Below are 24,110 nucleotides of genomic sequence, written 5' to 3'. Positions count from 1 at the left end.
AACAAGTCTTCCCAACGAGAGATCCTTGGAAAGTATTGAAAGTATTCAGACATTGGAATAAACTTGTTGTGATTCATGAACATAAGAGACTTTTATGAATTAACAAATTTATGGGAGCAACTTTTACACCTCAGTCAACTGGGTAGCTCCTTGCAGACAGAGACGAAAGTGCCCATTCAGGCCCGTCAGATGGGCAAAGGTTGGATGGTGAGTTAAATGGATCAAAAGGAATTCTCAAAGATTACAAGTGGGAATACAAATTGTTACAACCTGTTTGAAAAAACAGTTTGGCACCTTTTACTAAAGCTGAACATAACTATTCTTTCTTATTTATACACCCTTGAGAAATGCATGCACACGAGTGCCAGGAATCTTGCACAAGAATAATTTTAGTAGCTCCAAACAGGTCCATCCAGTTTGAAGGAAGGAAATGAACAGTGGAGTCTTAGAAGCAATGGAAAGCTAGATGGAAGTGGAACATGCACACAGCAACTGGACGCAACAGCAGCTCGGAGCCTTGACCACGGCCTCGGCCTCGAGAGAAAGAAAGAGGGCGAAAGGCAGAGTTAAATGCTATTCCTTATGATGCAAACCCAGGTGGTGAAACTCTAAAGGAGAGGGAGGAAGTGGTTAGTGTAAAGCAGCGACTGATTTTCAACTGCTGTGCCCCAGCACAGTGGGTGCGCCAGGGTGTTTTAAATCATGGATACCTGACTATTTCCTCAGGGGCACTCTCCTCTTTTCCTTTAGATTGTCAAATAAATACATGACCACAGCCAATGCAACAATAGCCGTCTGGTGTGAATAAATCAAAACTATACCTATTTTTTTTTGTCAGATTGGCAGAAAATAAAATATATTTTTGGTGTGCTGCAGGATTTTAGTAATTAGTTTACATGAGCCAGGCGATGGAGAAGATCGCAGGTATAAGGGCAAGGCTAACAATGATCTTCAGGGGAGTCAGCAGGGTGTGACTAAAACAGAATAATTGAGTTTTCAGGGAGTGATGATGGGTGGAGCTTATATGGATTTTTAAAAATAATTATTTGACATAATGCATGTTCATTTTATACACTTTCATATGTTGCTATCTCTAACATTTAAAAAAATCTTTAAAATCTTTTTTTTTAAAGGCTAAATTTACAATCCCACCTTGAAGTTTGATTGATCAGGGGTTTAACCCCATTGGGTGATAGAAATATGGATAACATTTTACTACTTAGGCCCATGGTCGGGGGAAGGTGCAGCCTGGACAACCTGGGAGGGACAGTGGTGGATAAGAAGAGGAAGGGGAAGAGAATTCTAGGCAGGGGTGAGACTCAGCCTCGATGCCCAGGGCTCCAGGCTCGGCAGGAGGGGACCAGGAAGGGGCTGGCAGGCAGGTCGGAGGCCTGGAGGCGCCCTGCTTGTGTCTAGGGAATTTAGCAGGAGCCTTTCTGAAGGTAGTACAGTTTTGTTATGAAGCAAGAACAGGAAGACCTAAAGAAAAGAAGAGGAGACAAAGGAGAATTTAGAAGGGAGAGCTGAGGTCTAGACACAAAGAAGAGAGGAGAGAGAATGAGCTGGGAGCAATGTAGATATAGAACTTCAAGAGATAAAACTAAAAATATAAGGAAGAGCTGCAGTGAGAAAAAGTAAGAAGCGAAGAAGACCTTCGAGAGCCCTGGTGCGCTGCTGGTCGGAGTGCAGCCTGGGGCAGCCGCTGTGGGGAACAGTCTGCAGGGCCCCTAAAAATTAAAAACGGAACTGTCTTGTGACCCAGCAATTCCATTTCTGGGTATAGATTCGGAGAAACCCAAGTCACTAATTTGAAAAGATATCGGTACCCTTATGCTCATTGCAGTATTTCTTACAATAGGCAAGATTTGGAAGCAGCCCAAGTGCCCACGAATGGATGACTGGATAAAAAAAAGCAGCAGTACATTTGCACCATCAACTATTGCTCAGCCATAAAAAAGAATGAAAGCTTAACATTGGTGACAGCATGGATGGATCTGGAGGGTATTATTATACTAAGTGAAATCAGACAGCGAAAGACAAATACCACATGGTATCATGTATATGTGGAATCTGAGGAATAAAAAAAAAAGCGAACAAACAAAATAGAAACAGACTCACAGATGCAGAGCACAGTCTGATGGTTGCCAGAGGGGAGGCACAGGGGCTGGGTGAGACAGGTGACGAGATTAAGAAGTACAAATTGGTAGTTACAAAGTAGCCGTGTGAGTGTGAAGGGCCGCGTAGGGGAATGTGGTCGATCATACTGTAATAACTGCGTGTGGTGTGCCAGGTGGGGGCTGGGAATACCAGGGGGAGCACTTTGAAAAGTATGTGATTGTCTGACCACTGGGCTGTATACCTGAAATTAATGCAAAATAATCGTGAATTTTAACCGTCATTGGAAAATAAAATAATTAAAAAAAAAAGACCTTAGAACCTGGGTTGATAAAACCGTCTCCCTTCAGGCGAGGGAAGAGGGAAGATAAATGAGAGAGAAAGGAAAAACAAAGTTTCAGCAGAAACAAAGAGAAATGGAGGAGAAATGTCTAATGGGAACATGGCAAGAATAAAATAAAGCTCATTTTAAAGAGAACAAACATTTATAGGAAATCAAAAGGGCTCATATTTCAAATATCAGCAGAATCGAGTAATGGGAAATCCTTTAGGAAAGAAACAAGCGTGACACAAACTATTTTAATCATTAAGATCCTAAGAGAAATAATGAGGCAAAGTAAAAAAAAAACAACTACACATTTTAGAGTTAGGATGCAGATGAAAATATTGAAGAAGAAGAAGAAGAAAAGGGTATAAACGATTAGATTTTTTAAAAATGTGAGGTCTCTTTGCATCTTTGCTAAAAATAAAGGAAAGGGGGGACAGAAAAGATGTCAAAAGCCACAGGTGACCCCCCAAATAGGGAAAACTAACCATTACAGGAAAGAACAGGGAGCCTGGTGGCATTTGGGAGGGAGAGGAGGAAAGTAACGTAGAGGGATGTTAGAATCATGAGCTCACTTTCCCTCCAGGTGCGGCACTCCCTCAAGTGGAAAGGCAGGTTCTGCTCCAGCTGAAGGAACCAGGAGGAAGTGACCTCACGAGAACCTTCCTCCACTCTAGGGCAGAGGTCGGCAAACCGCAGCTGGCGAGCCACATGCTCACTCAACTCCTGCATGAATCTCCGGGCTTCCCGCCCTGCGTCTCCCGGAGCCTGAGCGGAGACCCCGCCCCCCTGCGCGCCCACACGTGGTACTTTGTTGTAGAGCCACACTCAAGGGGCCAAAGAGCCGCGTGTGGCTCGCCAGCCGTGGTTTGCCAAGCACTGCAAGCAGAAGTATTCTGTGGTTCCTAATAGTCTTGAGACTGGCTGGTTCCCAACCTCTCTGGGCCTTGTTTTCCCACCTGAAAAATGAAGAATGTGAAAGCTGAGGCTGTGATTACCTTGGAAAGGAGAGGGGAGGGGGGAGGGGGGGAAAAGGGGGGAAGGGGAGAGGAAAGGGGAGCCACATGCTCACTACACCCCCTGCGCGTACTGGCGCGCCGGCTCGTGGTATTCTGTGGAAGAGCCACACACTCAAGGGGCCAAAAAGCCGCGTGTGGCTCTCGAGCTGCGGCGAGCCGCCCACTGCTCTAGGGTAATTTGTGCCTTTCACGATTTAACTCAGTCTACCACATCTTGACCTAGTTGAAAACTGGGTCAGACCCTTTCTTTCTTTTTTCTTTTTTAAACGGAAACCTGAAAACCACCCTCTTTTAAACATATTCATATTTTGCACTATTTTCTATATTTAGTTTCTTTTCTACCTCTTTGGAGATGCTAACAAAAACTGCTTGAGCCCATTTTAAAGCCCCTGCACTCTGACTCCGCACGCAGGGGGCTGGGAAGAAAGGGGGATTTCACAGGCTGCTAAGAGGACTTCCTTGCAGAGCCCTCTTCGCCCTGAGTGTTGACTTAAATCACTTAGAGCTCTTACATTAAGGTTGTGACATATTTTCTCCTCTGAGCAGTTATGGAGGCTCAGGGAATAACTCAGCATTCTTCCCTGGAAGCTATCCACGCGCTCTCTTATCCCTTCCTCTTTCTCCCCGTTGCACTGGGATCTCCCTCCTTCCCAAGTCTTTCTAGTCTTCCTGGTTCGGTCCCCCATTTCTTTCTCCATCATTTAGCCCACTACTATCTTTCCCCCAACCGTCTGTTCTGTTTATCCATCCATCCAAATCTTCTTTCCTTCTTTGTCCATCATTCCAAAAGAGCAGCCTATCAAATTTGCTAATTCCCTTTTCCAGCAATACTTATATTTTCCTCTTTCCATCATGGCGCATTGCTAGCTATAGATCCACCTGAATAAGTAAGTGCACGACCCTTTAAAAAACGCAATGCCTCTACTTTATTGTCAGATTTCCATAGACCAGAAACGTCTGGGGCATCAGGGAAGGTGCCAATACGTTAGAGATAGTCACTGACTAGGTGGAGGTGGAGCCCCACCCCATCTCACCCCACACCTGTTATTTGTATACTGTTTAAGTCCTTGTACTTTCTATATTTATATATTGGTTAAGTGCTTTGTATATTTGCATGTTGTTTAAGTACTTTGCATACTTTGTATGTTTGCATTTTAATTAAGGACGCTGGAAAGCACTTTGCAGAAATGTCCTGGTTCCCAGACTCTGTGGTTTCACAGATCGGTTGTAAAAAAAGGGGGTGGGTGGGAGGCTCACAGTGAAGGGAGATTGACCAACATAGAGTCACCAGTTCTGATTTTTCAAAGCCAAGTCATTAAAAACAAATGAATAAACAAATACGGTATCATTTCCTTAAAAAAAAAAAAAAGACATTTTCACACCACACCTATGGGAAGAGCACTTTCGAAATAATAGAAACTCACCTTGAAGAAGCAGGGGGATGCTGTGCTGATCATCTATAGGTGTTTTCTAAAAAGGAGAATATGTTAAAGACTGTAGAATGATAAAAAAGAAATAAAATGCAACAGTTTATTTGACTTTGTTTGAATGTATCATTTTTTATTATGCAGGCTTGTCCATTTGCACATCTATATTTGGTGTGGTGTGAAACGAAGTGACAATATCCTACTTCAGCCTACATTTAATTTGGATCAGTTATTGTTGAAAATCTGTTCTCACATGCACATGTTGACAGAAATAGACACAAACTTTCACTCCATGTAAAGTGTTCTGGATAAAGAGAAAGAAATGGGACGCCAGCCATTTCTCCTGTGCTTCCTATTCTCGGGGACAAAGCTGCTCTGGGGGTGATTTGCCGGATTAGGAAGGGAAGGCCTTTGCTGCTTCTGCCCAGGGCTGACCCCGGAGCTGGGTACCAGCCTCTGGGGCCAGGTGAGAGAAGTCTGGACCAGGGGAAATGCCACCCCCAACAGATGTCACATCTCAGACGACTGTCTGACAGCTGGCCTGTCTCCACTTGGAAAGGTGCCCAAAATGTGAGGGCTGGTGGTTCTCCACAGCACATCAGAATTCCCTGTGTAGCTTTGGAAATGTATACGCAGGTGGTCCCACTTCAGATGGAGGGGCTAGTCGCAGGGGTCTCAAACTCGCGGCCCACGGGCCGCATGTGGCCCGCCCACCAATTTTGTGCGGCCCGCAGACTAATCAAACTTCATGGATTAATCTGCGGGCCAGTCTTCGGCCGCACATAATTGGTGGGCGGGCCACATGCGGCCCGTGGGCCGCGAGTTTGAGACTCCTGGGCTAGTGTTTCTGTGGTCTGATGCCCACCCTCATTAGGAGCTTTGTTGTACATCAATGACTGTCACCCATGGCTGCCCAGTGGATTTACTTGGGGAGCAATGCCTAGGCCTCACCCAGACCACTTACACCGGAAAGGGTGGTGGAGGAGGCAGCCAGGGCACCAGCAGTTTCAAAAGGCTTCCTGGGTGAGTCTCGTGTGCAGCCAAGGTTGAGAATCACAGGGGACAACATGCCCATATCCCATGTAATGTTGCCTACCATTTTAGGAGGCCGCCTTAAAGGAATCCTGCACATGACCCTGAAGCCAGCCCTCGGGGTGACTCTACAAGTCACCCGCGCTTCCTTAGGAGGCAGAGCCGGAGGGGGGGGGGGTTGGAACGGCAGTTAGCGTTTCCCAGGCCCTGCCTGAGGGCTTGTCCTGCTCCTGCAGTTTGCAGGCACTGCCCGGTCCCACAAGGACATCAGGAGCCTGGCATCTCTATTTTACAAGAGAAGGAGTCAAGGTTAGCTCAGTTGCCTAGACTCACGCAGGTGGGTCACAGTGTGGCCTGGCCAGCACCTGCCCTCCGCCCCCCCCCCCCCAGGAATGCTGCACAGGAGGGAGAAGTTGGGCCGGGGCAGGGTTCGGAGGAAGATGGTCAAGGACAGTGGCGAATGCCGTGGCTTGCACCAATGTGGCAGTCAGAGCGAGGCCGAGACGATGCTCGCTCATGGCAGGCTCTGGAGGAAAAGAACCCTTGGGAACGTCCCCTGTGGGAAGGAAAAGTGGTGCGTGAAGGAAGCTGAGAGTTGGTCTAAGACAAACTTTCTTATCCTGTTCCAACAGCTTCCCAGAGCTTTGCAGCCAGAGAAAGGGGAGGCCACTGTCTTTGACGTGAGACGTGTGAACTGCTCCAGGGGTGATCCGTCCACTCGCAAGGGAAAGGCGCTCTAATGGAAGGTGTGCGACTGGCCTGTGGTCTCTAGACAAAGGGCAGTAAATGCCCCGTGCCTTGGTGTTGCGCAGGCCATACCACGGAGAAGAGAGAAGAGGGAAATGTTTTCAAGGTCACGATGAAGGGGGGTTGGAATCGGTGGTGTGAGGAGCCAGCAGGATGTCAAGGTGGCCCTGGAGGACACTGGGGTCCTGCTGGCCTGGCCTGTGGAAGGTGGATTAGACTCGCCGGGTCCTGTCTCCAGGGTGGTGGGTGGACTGAGGAGTTCTCGTTAGGAGAAAGCTGCTCCTATCTGCCCCGAGAGGTGTGTCCTCCAGTACTGGGGAGAACCCAGGCAGGCTGAACAATGAACGACTCCACGGAGGTGGGAAGCTTGTGAGGTCTTGACAACTGACCTTCTGTGGTTCTGGGATGTTGGCTCAGGCTCTGAGCAAGGAATACGGAACGAAGGTTTGCTGTCCTTGGGCCAGGCGTGAGGGTACAGGGGCGCGCACACAGGCTCAGCAGGTGGGGAGGGAAGAGAAGCAATCAGCTTCTCTCATGCGTTTACGACCACTTGCTCCCAGGACCTGGAAGTCAGACTCAGATGACTTAGCATTGCGTTTCCTATTTTAGAGCTAACCCCCCTCTCTCTCCTTTTGTTCATATGCCCTCTCCTTTCCTCCCACTCGCTTAATGTCTCCTTTTTCCTCCTCTTTGACCATCTGTCTCAGCTATAGTTTTTTTCTCTTTTCTCTCCTACTCTTCCCTGAACCCCTTTCTTGTCATTCGTTAGTAAGTGGGTGACATGAACACACCTGTTAAACAATATCTCAGTGCTCTATGTACATAGGTACCTACCTAAACGTCCGTTCATTGTTCTGTTCCTGGTTAGGCGAGAGGAACTGTCTGAACGTAGTGAGCAAATACTTCAGTGTCGCACAGAAATTTTATCAGGCTCGTGAAATATTGTACTAAAGGGAAATGGTTTCCTTCTCGTATCTAAACCAGTTCTCAGAGGTGAACTTCCTCCTTCCGCCGCGTGCTGGAAAGTCCTGAACAGTTCATACCAGAAAACACATCACGCGTTGTCTATTTTGCCACTGGGTAATGAATAGCTCGCTTGTTCCGCTCCGGGTGACCAGGCACCAAGCGTTTCTAGAACAATACGCTCAGCAGGACAGGCAGCCCCGAGAGCCACCTTTGCTGCTTTGTGTCAAGAGGGGTGCTTTCCTCTGTGAAGAAACACAGTGTGGATCTTTATTCTTCTTACCTGTACGAAGGTAAGGTCACGGGTGAATTTTAAGAAGAAGCCATTCAAATAGTTCTGTTTTAACATGAAAGCGGAGAGCATGTAATAACATATTTTAGGAATTTTAACTGGGAAAGTACTTTAAAAAAACAACAGAGAACACTCTAGGCAATTGCTGCGTGTTAACGAACAGTTCCTGCTTCAAAAAGAGAACTAGCCCGAGGTGGCAGAGGAAGCAGGGGCTGCACAGAAGCCTGGTCCTGCCACCCGTCAGCTGCTTACCAACGCCCGGGGCAAGCGTGACGGAGTCCGGGAGTGTGCGGGGGTTACTGGCCCTCGATTCCAAAGAGGGCTTTGCCCAGAGCCTGTCCTACCTCTAAAGAGAAATCAGATCCTAGTTTTAGTGGTAGTTCCCCTGGCTTCGTGCCCCATTGGATAATATCATAAATTCTTTTATTATCATTCCTGCAATATTGCATATTCTTTTACTCATTATATTTCTGGAGAAGATATGATTAATTGACAAGCTGCCAGACAGATCTGTCCATTGTTAAGGGACGAGGAACCAACGCTTGGTGCCGTGTGCCAGGTGTTCCATTAGGTGGCTGACACTCACAATCTCACGTATTTCTCATGATAATTTTTTCTCAGAGGGATTGTCACACCCATGGAATGCAGAGGCTCAGCTCTGTAAAGGTTAGGGAATTGCCCACATTCTCGTAAGATCTGGTAGCAGAGTAGGGATTCAAGCGCCCATCTTTCTGACTCTCACGCCCTTGAAATTTCAATTGCAGCTGAAAACAGAGCCCAAATCTGGGCTTAAAGACCCCGTCCCTTGTTCCACTTTAGAGAGGTCTAGGGTGGCAAGGTCACGTGAGCAACCCGAGCTGGAAGGATGTCTGCAAAACATCGTCTTTGCTTTCTCAGCCTCCAGCTTGAATGAAGTCCCAATTCAAGAGGTTTGCAATGGACTTGGGGAGGTCAGTGTCCAGTCCTTGCCAAAGACGCACCTTTGGCTACTTGGTGACCATCAACGTCCCTATTCCAGGACTTAACTTTCAAACCAGCACACACACAAAATGCTCTTATTATTGTAATGAAATCACCCTTCATGCAAATGGGAATACATTCAGCTTTGTCCCCAAAGCAGAGACCCAAATTGTCATCAGTTGCAACATCCATCTCTGGGTGTTGTTCTTTGCTCCTTTAGTTTAATTAAAATCTTCTATTGTTACAGTAGGACCTGTGGACAAATGATGGACAAACCCTCTGTAGAGTAACAGGGAAAAGGGAGAGAGAAGACAAAATTAGGACACAGCACAAAGAGAAGAAATATGTTAGCTGGGACAGATCACGAGGCTTTATTTAGTATTTGCTATTTCTATCTCCCTTCCTTCACTGCCAATTACTTCTCTGCGCCCTTTGCCTTCAGCCAGCCCAGCAGGGTAGGGTTCTTTATTCAGAGACTAACACAGACCTTCATTTCTGAACGGCATGGATTTTAGGGAGGTCTTCGTTATGTTGGTTTCTCTGGTCTTCACTGATTTCTTGGTTTGAGGATTTTTCTTCCATAGTCTGCCTAATTTAACAGAAACTCCATTTCTCCTTGATAACCAATCCAACCTCCCTGGTCAATGTAATAACCATCTTTTTCTTTTTTCTTTTTTTTTTATCCCCTATTTACCCAGAGACACAAAAAAGCTATCATGAGCAAAGGGCAGTTTCTTAGCTATGGGAACATAACGGTGTTTATCGGTGGAATAACTTTGTCTTTGGAACCTCAGACTTCTAAACCAGCAGAACCGAAGTTGAAAGGATAGTCAGACTTTTGTGGATGAATTATACAGGTGGAATGTTGAGAGATGCCACTGCGTTTCCATGTTTGGATCTCAGATCAGTCCATTCTGACTGCGAGAGCATTGGTACCCATGATGGCTGCTGGTTCACAGCAGAGAGCACAGCAGGGCCAACACGCCCATCTCATCACGGGTGGTTTCCTGCCGGCCCTGGAGACTGCTCCACTGCGAGACTGTGGGAAGAGCAAGGACCCCCGTTCTTGTGCATGGACACGAGTCCTTGTTCAGAAGCAACACTGTTTGGATATCATGGTGATGCTTGTCTCAGTCTGCGCAGACTGCTGTAACCAAATACCGCAGACCGGGCGGCTCATACACAATAAAGATTTATTTCTCAGAGTTCTGGAACTTAAAAGTCTGAGATCAGGGTGCCAGCATGGTTGAGTAAAGACCCTCTTCCAGGTTTCAGACATATCTTCACATGGGCGAAGAGGCTAGGAGCTCTCTCTTGGGCCTCTTTTATAAAGGCTTTAATCCCATTCACGAGAGCTCCACCCTTGTGACCTAGTCACCTCCCAAAGATTAATACCATCATATTGGGCTTTAGGATTTCAGCATATGGATTTGGGGTGGGGGTGAGGGGAGACACACGTGCAGCCTATAGCAATAGGTAAAGCAGATTATGCTGCAAGAAAGAGACTGGTAGGCAGAGAAGGAAACTTTTTATTCGGCATACATGTCTTTCTCCACGGATGGAGCCGTTCCAATAGAGGCCACCTTCTGATGGTGTCATCTGGTCCCCAGGGAGCAGCACAAGAACATGAGTCAAGGGCAGCTGCTGTGTGGGTGGTCTGGACCCTTCTCTGTGGTGGTAGGCGGGCCGGCCCTGGGGAAGAAGTAGTCCTCGCTGGATCACGCCTCGGCTTCATCCCTGCCTTCTCAGCCTCCTCAGTCACGAATCCCATGAGTAATCAGGAGGGCTGGGGGAGCTCACTGACGGCTCCAGTGTGGGCTTCCTTTCTTCTCTTGAGCAGAGAAACTTCACTCCAGTGGGCACCTTCGGTAAGTGTTTATATGGGGCATAAATATTCTCACAATGTGGCCCCGTTCTCAGAATTCCCTCCACCTTGTCTTCTCTAGACGTCCTTGTCACCAAATTCCATCTTCTCCCCTTCCAATTCCCTGAACATTGGTCTAAATTATAGCGGTTACTCACACACGGGCCATCTTGCCCACTCTAAGTGGACTTTGAGACAGCTGCTCTGAGGCTACCCTGAGCACGGTGCTCTAGTCTCCCAGACCTTGCGGGCCACCTCTGACTGCCGATCTAACTTCGCAGCAGTCCACTGCCAGCTTGTGAAGCCATGCTTAAGTTATATATATTTGGAATTTTTTTCTTCCTCAGCCCACTGTGGGGAGCTCCCATGAGACTATAGGAGTTGGCGGCAGGTAGGCACAGCAGGTGTGTGGTGGGGGGGGAGGTGGTATAATCTTTGCTCATACAAGTGATTTATGGCCTCAGGATCTGCTGCAGCTGGAGCCTCAGTCTAAATGGTGCCCCCTCCCATTGACAGCGTGTTGCAGGTTACACCTGACGTTACGGCTTACTGAGCCAGACAACACCCAGTTCAGGATGGACAACTCCATTGACAAGGCCGGGTGGTCCTTGGGTCAGGTGCGGAGATGCGATCAGGGCCCTAAAGCAGACCCAAAACTATTTTTCAAAAGAAGATTTACTGAAGGAAGAGGGCATGGTTTGCTTCAAAACCCAGGGTTTTGAGTTGTGATCCTTCCTTCAAATTCCTTTCAGGCTCTACACTGCATTGTGAGCAGCCTCTGGGCCCAGTGGTGGAGCTATTTCCGCTGTAGCCGGGACAGACTGAGAACCTTCCTTACGCCAAATCCCACTCAAAATGGGGTCACCTTAGAGGTTACTCAGAAAGTCAGTGGGGGCCTTCAATTCACAGTGTTCTAACATTCCCACCAAGATTTTTTTGCTCCTCATTAGATGGGATACAGAGGGAAGCATCTTATTTTTCTTTCTGAAGTATAAATCTTAACACGCTCAAGAGCGTTTATCTCTTGGAAACATCTGCAAGGTGGCAGACCCTTGAGTTTCATGGAATTTATCTTTGACTGCTTGCGTCCGTGGGTCATGCTAAGGGGCCCTGCTACTTCTTGCTCATTTCATCGTACCAGCATGGCGCTCTCACCCCGTGAGGAAGCATGACCTCCTGTGGGTTGATGAGATAATCAGAATCCCTGCAGGCCATGGACTCTCAGTATCTCATCCTGTAAGAGTCACTGACCCAAACGTGTCTGACAGCACCCCAGACTCCTATGGTTGAGAGTTTGCTGAGTCCAGTCGCTTCTCTTACTAATTAGTGATTGGGCAGAACTTTATTTTCAACAACAATGATTCAGACAGGAAATAAAAAGTTGTCCAAGTCACTGTAGGACTAAAAGAACAGATTTTGAGCAAAAAATTCCAGGTCGGTGTTCCAGAACCACGCCGCAGAGCTGGTCAGCCAAGCTGGTGGCCAGCTGAGCCATGAGCAGGGAGCGGGCAAGCAGGACACCGGCACACAATGCGATGGTGACGGGGCCTCCACACTGCAGGCATTCTGGTGACACGCACTCTTCTTTCCCGCATCCACGACCCTACACACCAGCTGTGGGGAGTTCTGTTGAATCTGCTGCTGCTGCAAACAAACAGAAAAAACTACACTGCTTCCGTGACGGAGTGACTGAACTTGGCAGCTGCAGCAGACTGTGGCCCATGACATGAATTCTGCTTGCAGGCAGCATGGCCACCGCGCTTGAAGGGAGCCGAGGGCCGCGCGGAGGCTGAGCCGTGAGGATGGCCGCGGTCTCCAGCAAGCACCTGGACGCCTCCCAGGGGATGCCGTGCAGCTGCGGGAGCCAGTGTACGAGTTCTGGAAATGAAAGATCCTTATCAGCTGCTGGACTGGGAAGAGCAAGGAAAGCCCAGGAGCTCTGAAGAGGAGCTGGTTTGGGGAAAGGATGCTGCGACATAGGTCCAATTGGAGGCGGCAATGGGACCGAAACAGGAGAGAGGGTGAAGGAGGTCAGAAAGGCAGGGAGAAGCCATAGAAGCTTCGCGAAGGAAGGGGAGCGCCAACCAGGTCTGAGAAAGAGGACAGAGGGAAAAAAGGTTTGGAACCCCACTTATGGCAGAGCAGCTGAGGTATGCTCACCTGCGTCTTCCTGTAATTGCCCACAAATGAGGCCACAGGGAGATGCCAGGTAACCCAGGGGTTTAAGCCCCCGGAAGAAGGGTAACAGCAGCTACGGCAACAAGAACAGCATCGTTAAGTCTCAAAAGTTTCTATTTTTGAAAGTATCATTGCATACATTCGCATGGAAAACAAAACAGAATAAGGGCAGTTTGACTTTCTTTGTCTTCATTTTAAAATATTACTTCTCAGCACCCATGTGTTCAGTTCGATAAACACGTGTGAAGTCAAAATCCCGGCTTAGCGGCAGCCAAGTTGTCACCGTCTTGGTTTGTTCTACTCGACAGTGACTCCTGCAGAGACCACGTGCTCTCTGCCGGCGCGGACTCATCTCCGCGGAGTGTTACACAGAGAAAACCGCAGTTCCAGTCTGCAAGCGCCCGGAAAGCACTACTGTCTTAAAAGGAAAGGTAGGAGAAAATAGAATCTTAGGGTTTTTCTTTTTAAATAAAAACATTTAGGCTAAAAGGCAAGCAAAAAGTTGGTTAAATAAAAGAACTATTTAAAAAGGCCACAAACATAACACCTGAAACTTACATAACATTCTTTCAATTGTAATGAAAAAAATAAAAGGAAATCAACTCTCCGCCAATAAACATCTTACCGTTAAATTATATATATATAATTATATATATATAATTATATATATATAATTATATATATATAATTATATATATATATAATTTATATATATATGCCACGCCATATATAGACCATAAACGAGAAGAGGGGAACTCAAGTCATCTCTTTTTCTCAGAGCCTCAGTTTTATCGTCTAAGTGGGGATAATGGTTGTTACTACATGGAGGTTTTGTGAAGATTAAATCAGATAATAATTTGTATGATACATTTAACCTAGGGCCTAGCACACACTTAGCGCTCAGTAAATGTTAATTATCATTGTCCCATTGCTAGCAATTTGTGGGTCATTAGCATGGCTGTTTAAATTGCATGGTTTGATTTCTTATAGCTCTGTCACCTATAAATATTACTCTTTTATTATATATTCAAAAAGTAATGTGTTCTTTTTTTAAAAAGAAAATTTATTTCAAATACATTAAATTACGGTGAAGAACACAGTAGTAGCTCACACAAAAAGTTAAATGCTATTCGATGATGAAAGATGATTTGCTATTAGGTGATGGGCACACAAAGCAATCAACAGTTTAAATGCTGCAGAGATGTCCCCCTGAATGAAGCCTATGCACTCTTATTGAGCGATGTCACCCCATTAAATTTAATTTCTAAATAAAAAATTACCTTAAAAAAGTTAAGTGCAGTAGAAAAAAATAAATGTATCTAGCTCACCAATTTTGAATATTCTTTCAAAGCAAAGAGAAAGACACTTTCAAATGACAAAACCTCAACAAATACTTACAAAATTATAAAAAGTTAAAACCCACAAAAATCTGTCTTATGTACTGTTTGGGTATACCAGGGAAATGACCTTCAAAGACAAGTTTCAGGAAGCCAGAAGAAGGCAAGTACTCTGTGCAGACCCTAAACTCCTTTGTCTGACCCCAGCTCTGGGCTTTGAAAGGTAGCAAGTATTTCTGTTCATATATATAAAATATGTGTGTACTGCTGCCCCCTACTGCCAAATGGGTTATTTAGCAGCTAAGAAACCATAACTTGTTTGCAAAAATCCTTTGAAGTGATATTTTGACTAGTTAGATATATTGTGCATCTATGTATTCCAGAGTTAGATAATTCAGTTATAGGGGTAGATAACTGTAGTATAATAATGTTTAAAAGAAAAACCTTAAGTGTGTAGATATATCAAGGGGTTTACAGTGTACTGAGTATATTCATGCTGTTTCCGCTGTACAAAGCTCCCATGAGGCAGACGATTATTGACTCCACCGTACGTAGGGGAAACTGAGGTCACAAAAGTGACGTTGCCAGAATGACGTTCAAACTTCAAACTCTTCTGACTCATTTTTGTGTCCTTCCCAGGCCATGCTCTGTTCCTAACACAAACAGAGTCTCCAACAGCACCAGAGGTTTGACTCTTGGCAAGTTGAACCCAATCACACGCGACTCTGCCTTCTCCCTAATCCAATTCTGCACCGACAAGCAGCTCGCAAGCTTGACAATGAACGCACTTAGAAAGTTTATTATTGTTGTTGTTCTTTTCATGGCAAATAGGGAAGTTTAGAGGGGTAAAGGTGAAAAAGATGACAAGGATCAGCAACCCCCTGGGCACACGTGGGGGACTGTGGCGGCCTACTGGATTTGGGGGCCGTCTGGGCAGCTCACAGAGTCCTGCCAGGGAGGATGAGTAAGAAGGAACCTGGGCCCTGCTCAGCATGGGTCAGCCAGCTCGGGGGGGGGGTACCCCCTTCAGCCTGGCCCTGGAGGCCCTGGAGGGGTGAAGGGACACTTTATGTAATCCTCCAACCCAGAGGTGACACCTTTTGTAGCTTTCCCAAAGGCACGGGTTCAAGTGCATTTATCAGAGGGTGGCCAGATGCAGACTTCTGGATGGGGCTTGAAGCAGGAACGGCCCTGTAGGCATCGTTCAGAGCCTGTGATGGAAAACCCACACCCACCACGTAAGCTGGTATGAACAGACTTGAGCGTGAGGAGAAGGTGATTCTAGCCTGGTAAGGCTTCAGGACAGATGGTGTGGGAAGCTTTTCACCAGGTGAAAGGAATGACGAGGATAAGCCCAGAGCATGAACGACCTAGTTGGGTGTTACATTAGAGCCGAACAGAGTGAAAGAAAATGATTTGCTGATGAGTAACCAAAGGTTAGAAAGACGAGTGACTTGTTTAAAGGTCATCGATGAGAAGTCCAGGATCAGGACTTCCCGTGAGTCCCACTGCTGCTCGCCATTCCCATCGACTCTCTTACGAAATCACAGACGGAACAAAATTGTGGAATCATATCATCATAAGAGAAATTAGATCTCTTATCTAGTTCTGTGTCTCATCCAACTTAACATTGTGTGCTACCATAATCCTGGCAGCTGGTCAGACTTCCTTCTCAGCTGGAATGCTTCCTGTACTGGGAAATTCTCAGGACTTTTGGAGACAGCCGAGTCCTTGACTGGATACATGGACACAAAGGTCTTTATGTGGAAATACAATCTGTTTCCATGTGTCTGGGTTTCTGAGCCTTGACCTCTGTCTGCGCATAATCACTTACTTCCTCTTCCAAATGGACCCGGCAACCCTCAAGCATCAAGGCTGCATGGAGAACCTACTGTGTACCAGGTACAGAAGGTGGTGTCGTGTCCCCTCCCCCAGGTCCCCTTGTTCAAGTCCTTTGAACCTTCATTGTCCTTCTCTGGATGATCTCCAGACTTGATAAGCTATAGAACCCTCTCCCCTCTTTCAAATTCTCACAGGCCACTTCTTAAGACGATGAATTTATTTGGAACTACAGCGAAAGCAGTTATGTCTTAAGAAATGTAAACTAGTTTTAATAATTAAACTAATTGCTCTAATACTAACTGACATAACTAGTAAGGTACACCTGTTGTCAAGTTTCATACAAAGGGCTCCAGTCGCATGTAAGTGATCATCAGAGTAATTGTTGGTCTAGATTATCATCAATTAAAATGGAAACAATATGCATATACCCTTCCCCAACTTCCAACAAACAACCTTAGGATAATAACTACTTATTGTTGTAGTCACTATCCTTGTTACTTATGGAGTGTTTCTGAATGAGCCAGAGACAATAACAGCAACTCTATCAATTAGATACTGCAATCATTGCTTTCCAGTGGGGAAATAGAAGCCACAGGGGATATGAACTTTGCCCCAGATCACACAGCTGGGAGGTGGCAGAGCCAGGCTTCAAGCAGGCATTCTCCAAGGAACTGCAGCACATGGCAGAGTGGTTGTGTATCAGCCCTACTGGTGTGCCCTGCATGTCTCAGCAATGACTCATCGGCGAATACAAATGCCATCACACCTGGAGAGGGGCCCCTCTTTGTGATAATTCCAAACCCACCTGGAGCCTTATTATTTCTGTGAATGATTTCCCTGAAATCTTTTTTTCAGAATTAGGAACATTCTGGCACTGGAAGGTCTTTGATACATAGTTATTGAATGATTTGACTGGTGCCCCTGGGCCGGCCAGTTTTCTGGTTCCAAGTAAGATCAGATACTTTGTGAGGCGCTCAGCAGGGCAGAGGCAGGCCCCGAAGGAAGGGAAGTGATGTGCATCAGCGTGTCCCTGGGCCCCTCTTCTTGGGCGCCTGCGCAGCTGACTTCCGCTGCCAGGCTCTGGGCCTCGAGATCTCCTCTTCCCGTCTTGCTCTCCAGGAGGAAACTGTGCCTCTCTTTTATTATCTACTGCTTCCCATGAAGACCCCAAAGACAAGTGACACAGCTTGTCATTGATTGATGCCACGGCTCTCTTCAAGAGCAGCTGGGCCACATGGAAGCGCCAAGCCGCATCATAGCTGAACCCCTGCCTGCCTGTCCCATGTCAGTGCTGAATCAGAGCCCCCCAGGCTGCCTCCCGCCTCCCTGCCACCTCTGCTCCCCTCCCCCATCCCTCTCCCACTTGTAGGGCCCCCCCTGCCCATCGCAGGCACCTTCCTAACCTTCCCTCAGTCTGATGTCCGTGGGTCTCTCTCGGGGCACGGGAGCATCTGAAACCCAATTAGCTAGGAACTCCACTTTCTTCCCACGTCGTTTCTGCGTCTTATTTGCATCCTGGGATGTGGCTGACCAACCCGCTTCCTGTGACTGGCCATCAGAACGCACACAAGGCCCGATGGCAGGGGAAGGGCGCTCGCTTCCACTCAGCTCTGGCCAAGCCAGTGTCACTGACGACGGCCGTGTTTTCCAGGCTGCACCAATCAGCAGGAACACCAGGAAAGCGTGTTCGAACAGGGGCTGCTGGACCTCACCACCAGCATTTCTGCTTCCGTAGGTGGTGGGGTGGGGCGAGGATTTGCATTTCTAACAAGTTCCCAGCAGACACCAATACTGCTGGTCCAGCACGCACTGTGAGAACTGAAGCCAGAGTGGCTCCAACACACTCCAGTGAATTGGTTTGGGGCAGAAAAGTCATATTGTGTTTGTTTGTTTCTGGTTGTTTAAGGCAGGTCTCAGTGGGAAGAAACCCAGAGCCAAACACTCCATTTATCTGTACAAATCCATACAAACGGCAGTTGTTGGTTGCGTCAATGGTCAAGTCAACTGAGAACGCTGTGAATCAATTGAAAGTATTATCTGGCATTTAGGAAGGCCGCTCCAGTAGTCCCGTGAGGCAGTCATACCGAGTCGGCCACACGCTGGGATGAGTGCCATCACCTGAGTAATGGAAGAGTTTGGGTTTTGCAGATTTCTGTACCTCATTCATAACTAGTTGTGGCCGATTCAGAATGAAACAGTCCTTTACTCAGGTAGAGAGCGTCAGACAGCTGCTTCCAGGAATGAGTCAAAGGGTGAATCAATTAAGCACAGATTTAACCTCAACTTAAGTTAAGGCCAAAAGCGAAATCTGCCTGCACTCATAAACTGCATTTGTTCCTCTTTGGATCACCATTTTATTGGCATGCAGCCTCACTGCCTTCCTAGAAAAGGGGACAGGGGACCTATAAGTACAAGGACTCTGGGCTGTCCCATTAGCAGAGAGGGCCTAGAGGTCCTTGGGAGAAACTGTGAGAAGTACTTTGAAAACAATGGGCAATCTGGGTGCTGGGACATGCAGATAAATAACTCTAAAGGTGGGGGTTACTGACCACTGGTGTATATAAGCTGTGGGAAGACTGGACCTCACATCTAAGGACTGGTGCCCCAGAGTTGATAAAGAGGGCTCTGGATATGATGGCAAGGCCGTTAAGAAGTTCTAGAACCTGCCTTAAGCAACTTGAGCCAAGGGAAAAATGTCAAAATCTGCAGAGCTGGAATCCCTTCTTTTTTAAGAAGGAAAAGGACAACCCCTAAATTTGGTTCATGTAAGTCGGGGAAACCCTAGAAATGGAGGGAGTGGGGAAGGGTAGGCAACAATCGTGGAGGTTCTTGGTTTCATAACGAAAGGACAATGGAGGAGTAGAATGACGGGTAAAACGGGGAGTGAACTTGAACTTGGGGCTCTTAACAAAACGGAAGTGTGGCCAAATAGATTGATTGCTCTATATGCCCTGTGACATTCTGAGGTCTGGGTTGGCCTGTGGGAAACAAAGGCCACTTCTTGTTTTGGAATAATTTCCAACTTATGGAGAAGTTGCAAGTGTAGGTACAAGGAACTCCTTAAAGGCAGCCCTTTGTCTAGATTCAACATTTTCCTCATTGGCTTTATCATTTCCAATCAATCTACCTATCCAATTACACAACCGCCTCCCATACAAACATCATGCTTATAATATTTTTCAAAATTATTTGAGAGTTGATTGTACAATAGATATCATATCCCTTTATCCCTAAATAAATCTGAGGTTTTTTTTTTTTTTTTAAAGAATGACATTCCCTGGCCCTGGCCGGTTGGCTCAGTGGTAGAGCGTCGGCCTGGCGTGCAGAAGTCCCGGGTTCGATTCCCAGCCAGGGCACACAAGAGAAGTGCCCATCTGCTTCTCCACCCCTCCCCCTCTCCTTCCTCTCTGTCTCTCTCTTCCCCTCCCGCAGCGAGGCTCCATTGGAGCAAAGATGGCCCGGGCGCTGGGGATGGCTCCTTGGCCTCTGCCCCAGGTGCTAGAGTGGCTCTGGTCGCGGTAGAGCGACGCCCCGGAGGGGCAGAGCATTGCCCCCTGGTGGGCAGAGCGTCGCCCCTAGTGGGCGTGCCGGGTGGATCCTGGTAGGGCGCATGCGGGAGTCTGTCTGACTGTCTCTCCCCGTTTCCAGCTTCAGAAAAATACAAAAAAAAAAAAAAAAAAAAAAAAAAAAGAATGACATTCCTTTACACTGCCAAAGAATAATAACCCAAATCAGGAAACTTAATATCTATAATATTAATCTAATGTAAACTCTAATCCCTATTCACATTTTATCAGCTATCCCAATCATGTTATTTAGAGCTTTTTTTTTTTTTTCTGGTTCAAGATCTGAGATCACTTAGTGCATTTAGTTTTTCTATCTCTTTAATGCCCTTTAATCTGGGGTAGTTTTTCAGTCTTTTCTTTCCTTCTTGACCTGGACAGCTATTTTGAACCATTACCTGTATTTGGGTTGATGTGATGTTCCTTCATAACTGCAAGCAGGAATTCCAGAGAATTACTGCATTCTTTTCAGTGCATTGTAACAGGTGCTATGGATGTCAGTTCGTCCCAATATTGGTGATGTTAAATGCGATCGTGTGGTTAAATGGGGTCTACCAGATTTCTCCATGGTAAAGTTACTGTTTTTCCAAAGGCCTAATTTTAAACAACATAACCTTAAGCAATCACATGGGTGAACAAAATCTACGAGAGTGCCTTGTTTCTATAGGTGAACTCTTTGCCCTCCGTATTCAAACCTATTCCAGAGTCTTACTGATTAAGGGGAAATCTGAGCTAGAAGGTAGCTTGCATTTCATCTGGTTCCCTGGTTCCCAACTGTGGACGCTTCCTGCTGGTGGGATGAGATGAGTTTTGTGCTGCCCGTTTTCATCAAAGTCTTGCCCATTTTCATCATCTCTCCAGCCTTCCGAGTGTGTTATATGTCATTGACTCAGCTCCAAAACCTGGAGACTCTAGGAATGAGTGATGTCCACAGTGTCCTGTCCCCAACAGCCCTGTTCAGTTCCTGTGGACTCATGCCCATGGCTTCTTTTATGGAATCAATCTACCTCATATTAGGTCTTCCTCCTTCTCTGCTGCCTTCTTTGTTGCCCGGCATGGCTGTCTTTCCAGAAGAACCCTGCCTTCTCATGATGTGCTCAGAGTAGGATCGCTTCAGCACCTTCTGACTCCTTGAAGTAAGTAAGAAGGTGTAGCTGAGTGCTAGCCTGTCTTGAAAATTTCAAATAGTTGCTAATTTTTTTCTCCTTGATAAAAAAAAAAAAGAAGAAAAGGAAGGCCTTTGCTTTGCAGTATTTGGCAGGCCATAGTATAGAACAGGGGTCTCAAACTCAACTCAGCATGTGGGCCGCAGAGCAAGATCATAGCCGTTCCGTGGGCCGCACTAGGTCTACAAAAGGCAACTGTTACGCAACACTTTTCTCACTGCAGTTGAAAACAAACAAAAAAATCAGTACAACAAGCACAATCGTACATGCAGTTTACTCAGTGTCACAAAACGACCAGAAACTGTAGTTCGCATCACAACTGCTGTTAACTAAGCTAATATCTAGCTAGGATGCTAGAGAAATGAAAAATACAAGTAGGCCCCTAGGCTTACTTAATTTTATCCAAAATATTTTGAACTTCGTGGATTAGTCTGCGGGCCGCACAAAATTGTTCGACGGGCCGCATGCGGCCTGCGAGTTTGAGACCCCTGGTATAGAATAATTCACTAGCATTTTTAAAGAGTCACATTAATTTTACAGTTGCCTGCTGTTCTTCATCGAAAATTAATATGCAATTTTTAATTTACCACTTTAACAAGAATTTTCTTTAAAATTACCTTTTAAAAAGGGAAGCAAAACAAGTGGGTGAGTGATTTAGAAAAGCTGCCAGAGGTTAAAACTTGGTAGGTATGGAGGTTGAGAGGCGACGGGTGAGGAGGTAGCACAGGGGTTGCTTCAGTTTGGAACATTCCGATTAAGGGGCTGGGCGGCCAAATTCCTTGAAGGAAGTTGACGGTCTGCCTGTCTCTTCCTGTCCACAGCCTTCCCGACGGAAACCCGAGGTGGCAGGCAAGGCCCCGACGCTGGCAAGAAAGGGAACAGGACTGGGAAGCCTTCAGCCCAGGCAGGTGTGGGCTGCAGATGTGGGCTGCTGACACACCACCTTCCCATCCTCCACCACTCGCTGGTCCTGGTCATTCACTTTTCTAATTCTCAGTGGACTCACGTTTGAGACGGGGTGGAAATAAACGGTGCGTAATTAATACATCTGTTAAGACTGTGGATAAAGGCGTATAGCGCGCCTAGCACAGTGGATAGCTCCGCGTCAGCAAATGCAGGCTTTCACATTGAGGTCATTTTTCTTTTGAGGGGACAACAGGAGGGGGTGGGAGTGGAAACCGACAAAAGGATTTCGCTCCCAGCCCTGCTCCTTAGAACCCAATGGGCTACAGGGCGCGCAGCCAAGGCGGTGGTCTGGGCCAACGGTCCCCGACTGCGCGCCTGCCCTTCTGAGGTCACGCGTTGTAACGACAGGAAGGATTTCGATCCCTGTCCACGCCCAGGCTCCGATGGGCGCAAATTCGGGTAGTGGCAACGCAGATGGGAGTGTAGTCCCGGCGCCGTACCGGGAACCCCGAGGCAGATGAGGGAGGCAGCGCCCGCGTCTCAACGGGCGGGGACAGCGTCCTGCGAGCAGCGGCCCGGAGCTCCGCGCACGCGCACGCGCCCCGGAGTCCCCGGGCTGTTTGGTCGTTTCCATGGCTACGAATCCACTCTGCTTGGGGTCCCGGATCGAGAAAATGAAGCTCAAGAGCCTCATGATCCGTTATTACCCTCCAGGTACGGGCCGGACCCCCTCCGCCCTCGGTGGGACCCCGGACTCGGACTCGGGCCCTGGGCGGGTCGGCCGGGATGCAGAGGGCGGCGGGGACCCCGAGTGGGTGGTCCCTGTGCAACAGGAAGCGGGGCGCTTCGCAGCGAGGTCTCCTCACTCCCTCAGATGCTGGGCTCTGGTCTTCAAAACTTATGACTTCTCTTAGGAAGTCTTTAAACGTTGAAGCTGCGGAGTTACAATGCTGTCTGGTTAGTTAGGAACGAGGCGGATGCAGAGGGAGAGGTGGTGATGGAGGAGGAGGTCCTGGGATGTTGGTTTCTGCCAGGGAAGACTCCAACGAGGGCCATAGGGGTTGCGATTTTACACCCGCCAGAATGATCAAGTCAGGGTGCAGAGTATGAAAAGAAAAAACGCATCCTCAACGTAGCATTTTATTATTATTATTATTATTATTATTATTATTTGTATTTTCCCGAAGTTAGAAACGGGGAGGCAGTTAAACAGATTCCTGTATGTGCCTGACCGGGATCTACCTGGCATGCCCACCAGGGGGTGATGCTCTGCCCATCTGAATCATTGCTCCCTTGCGGTGGGAGCCATTCTAGCGCCTGAGGCAGAGGCCATGGAGCCATCCTCAGCCCCCCGGGGCCAACTTTGCTCCAATGGAGCCTTGGCTGAGGGAGGGGAAGAGAGAGACAGAGAGGAAGGAGAGGGGGAGGGGTGCAGAAGCAGATGGATGCTTCTCCTGTGTGCCCTGACTGGGAATCGAACCCGGGACTTCCACACACCGGGCAGACGCTCTACCACGAGCAAACCGGCCAGGGCTGGTCAACATAGCATTGCGTTAGTAACTGTGTTCTGGACCACATGTAGCAATCCATCAACACTTTATGGAGGGCCCACTGCCTCTGTGCTTTGCACTTCGTGTCATGGTGCTTTAATGAAAGTCTCAAGTCTTGCTTCCAGTGAGTTAAGGAAATTATGAAATAAGCCCCCAGAATGCTTTTGTTTCAGTGGGATAAAACTTGCCTAGTTCTCTTGTTTCATAGGTAAGGACATGGTTACCTTTACAGAATATTTGAAGTCCACTGGTCACCCAGCTGATTAAGGACAGTAATAGGAGTAGAACTCTTGGCTTCTAATTCAGAACTCACTATAAGAAAAAACAAAAAACAAAAACCCGAAATAAAAAAGTCTGAAAACCTTGCCACAAAGCAGTAAGTAGGTTATCATATATCCTTGCCCAATGAAAAGTTCTGGTCTTCTGGCAAGAGTGGTCCTGGACAGCAACTTTCTCCAATGCCAAGTTAGTACTCAGTAGAGACATTCATTTTTCTCTCTCCTAGAATTCCAATTAAGATACTGTGAAAAAGCTCCAGATATGGCAGTACATAGGACATTTTAAATGAAGACTAATGGCTTGTTCTCTTTAAGCAATCCGCAACTTGACTTGGGCTGTGCTAGTGTGTAGTCTGGTGCTGGTTCCCATAAATAGAATGATAAATGAATGTCTTGCTTTAATTCCTTTGCTGTGGAGTGTAGGTCAAGATTATGAGCTCTGGGATCGTAACTGCTCTCACCGCATAAAAATTTAGCAATGTGGGCCATTTGTTTTCATCTGTCCAGCTGTCAGCCAGAGGGCGATCATGGCAGTCATCTCCCAGG

The 24,110-nt window shown here is 47.1% G+C and overlaps 1 protein-coding gene across 5 annotated transcripts in view; it reads left to right on the top strand.

Annotated features, from left to right (window-relative positions):
- The first annotated feature begins 7,822 nt into the window (after positions 1-7,822).
- Positions 7,823-24,110, top strand: part of DAW1 (dynein assembly factor with WD repeats 1) — a 46,371-nt gene continuing 30,083 nt past the window's right edge. For 2 of the 5 annotated variants that reach the window (XM_066280182.1, XM_066280178.1), the window contains exon 1: positions 22,345-22,450. In XM_066280182.1, coding sequence (XP_066136279.1) covers positions 22,369-22,450 — 82 coding nt within the window. In that variant the 5' untranslated portion in view covers positions 22,345-22,368. Of the gene's footprint in view, positions 7,922-21,776; positions 21,862-22,344; positions 22,451-24,110 lie in introns of those variants that run through there. The other 3 variants (XM_066280180.1, XM_066280181.1, XM_066280179.1) reach the window with 3 other exon arrangements.

The sequence above is a fragment of the Saccopteryx bilineata genome, chromosome 5 (assembly GCF_036850765.1).
Source record: "Saccopteryx bilineata isolate mSacBil1 chromosome 5, mSacBil1_pri_phased_curated, whole genome shotgun sequence".
NCBI lineage: Eukaryota > Metazoa > Chordata > Mammalia > Chiroptera > Emballonuridae > Saccopteryx > Saccopteryx bilineata.
Note: the sequence above shows the minus strand (reverse complement) of the source record. Positions and strands in the feature narration are given on the sequence as shown.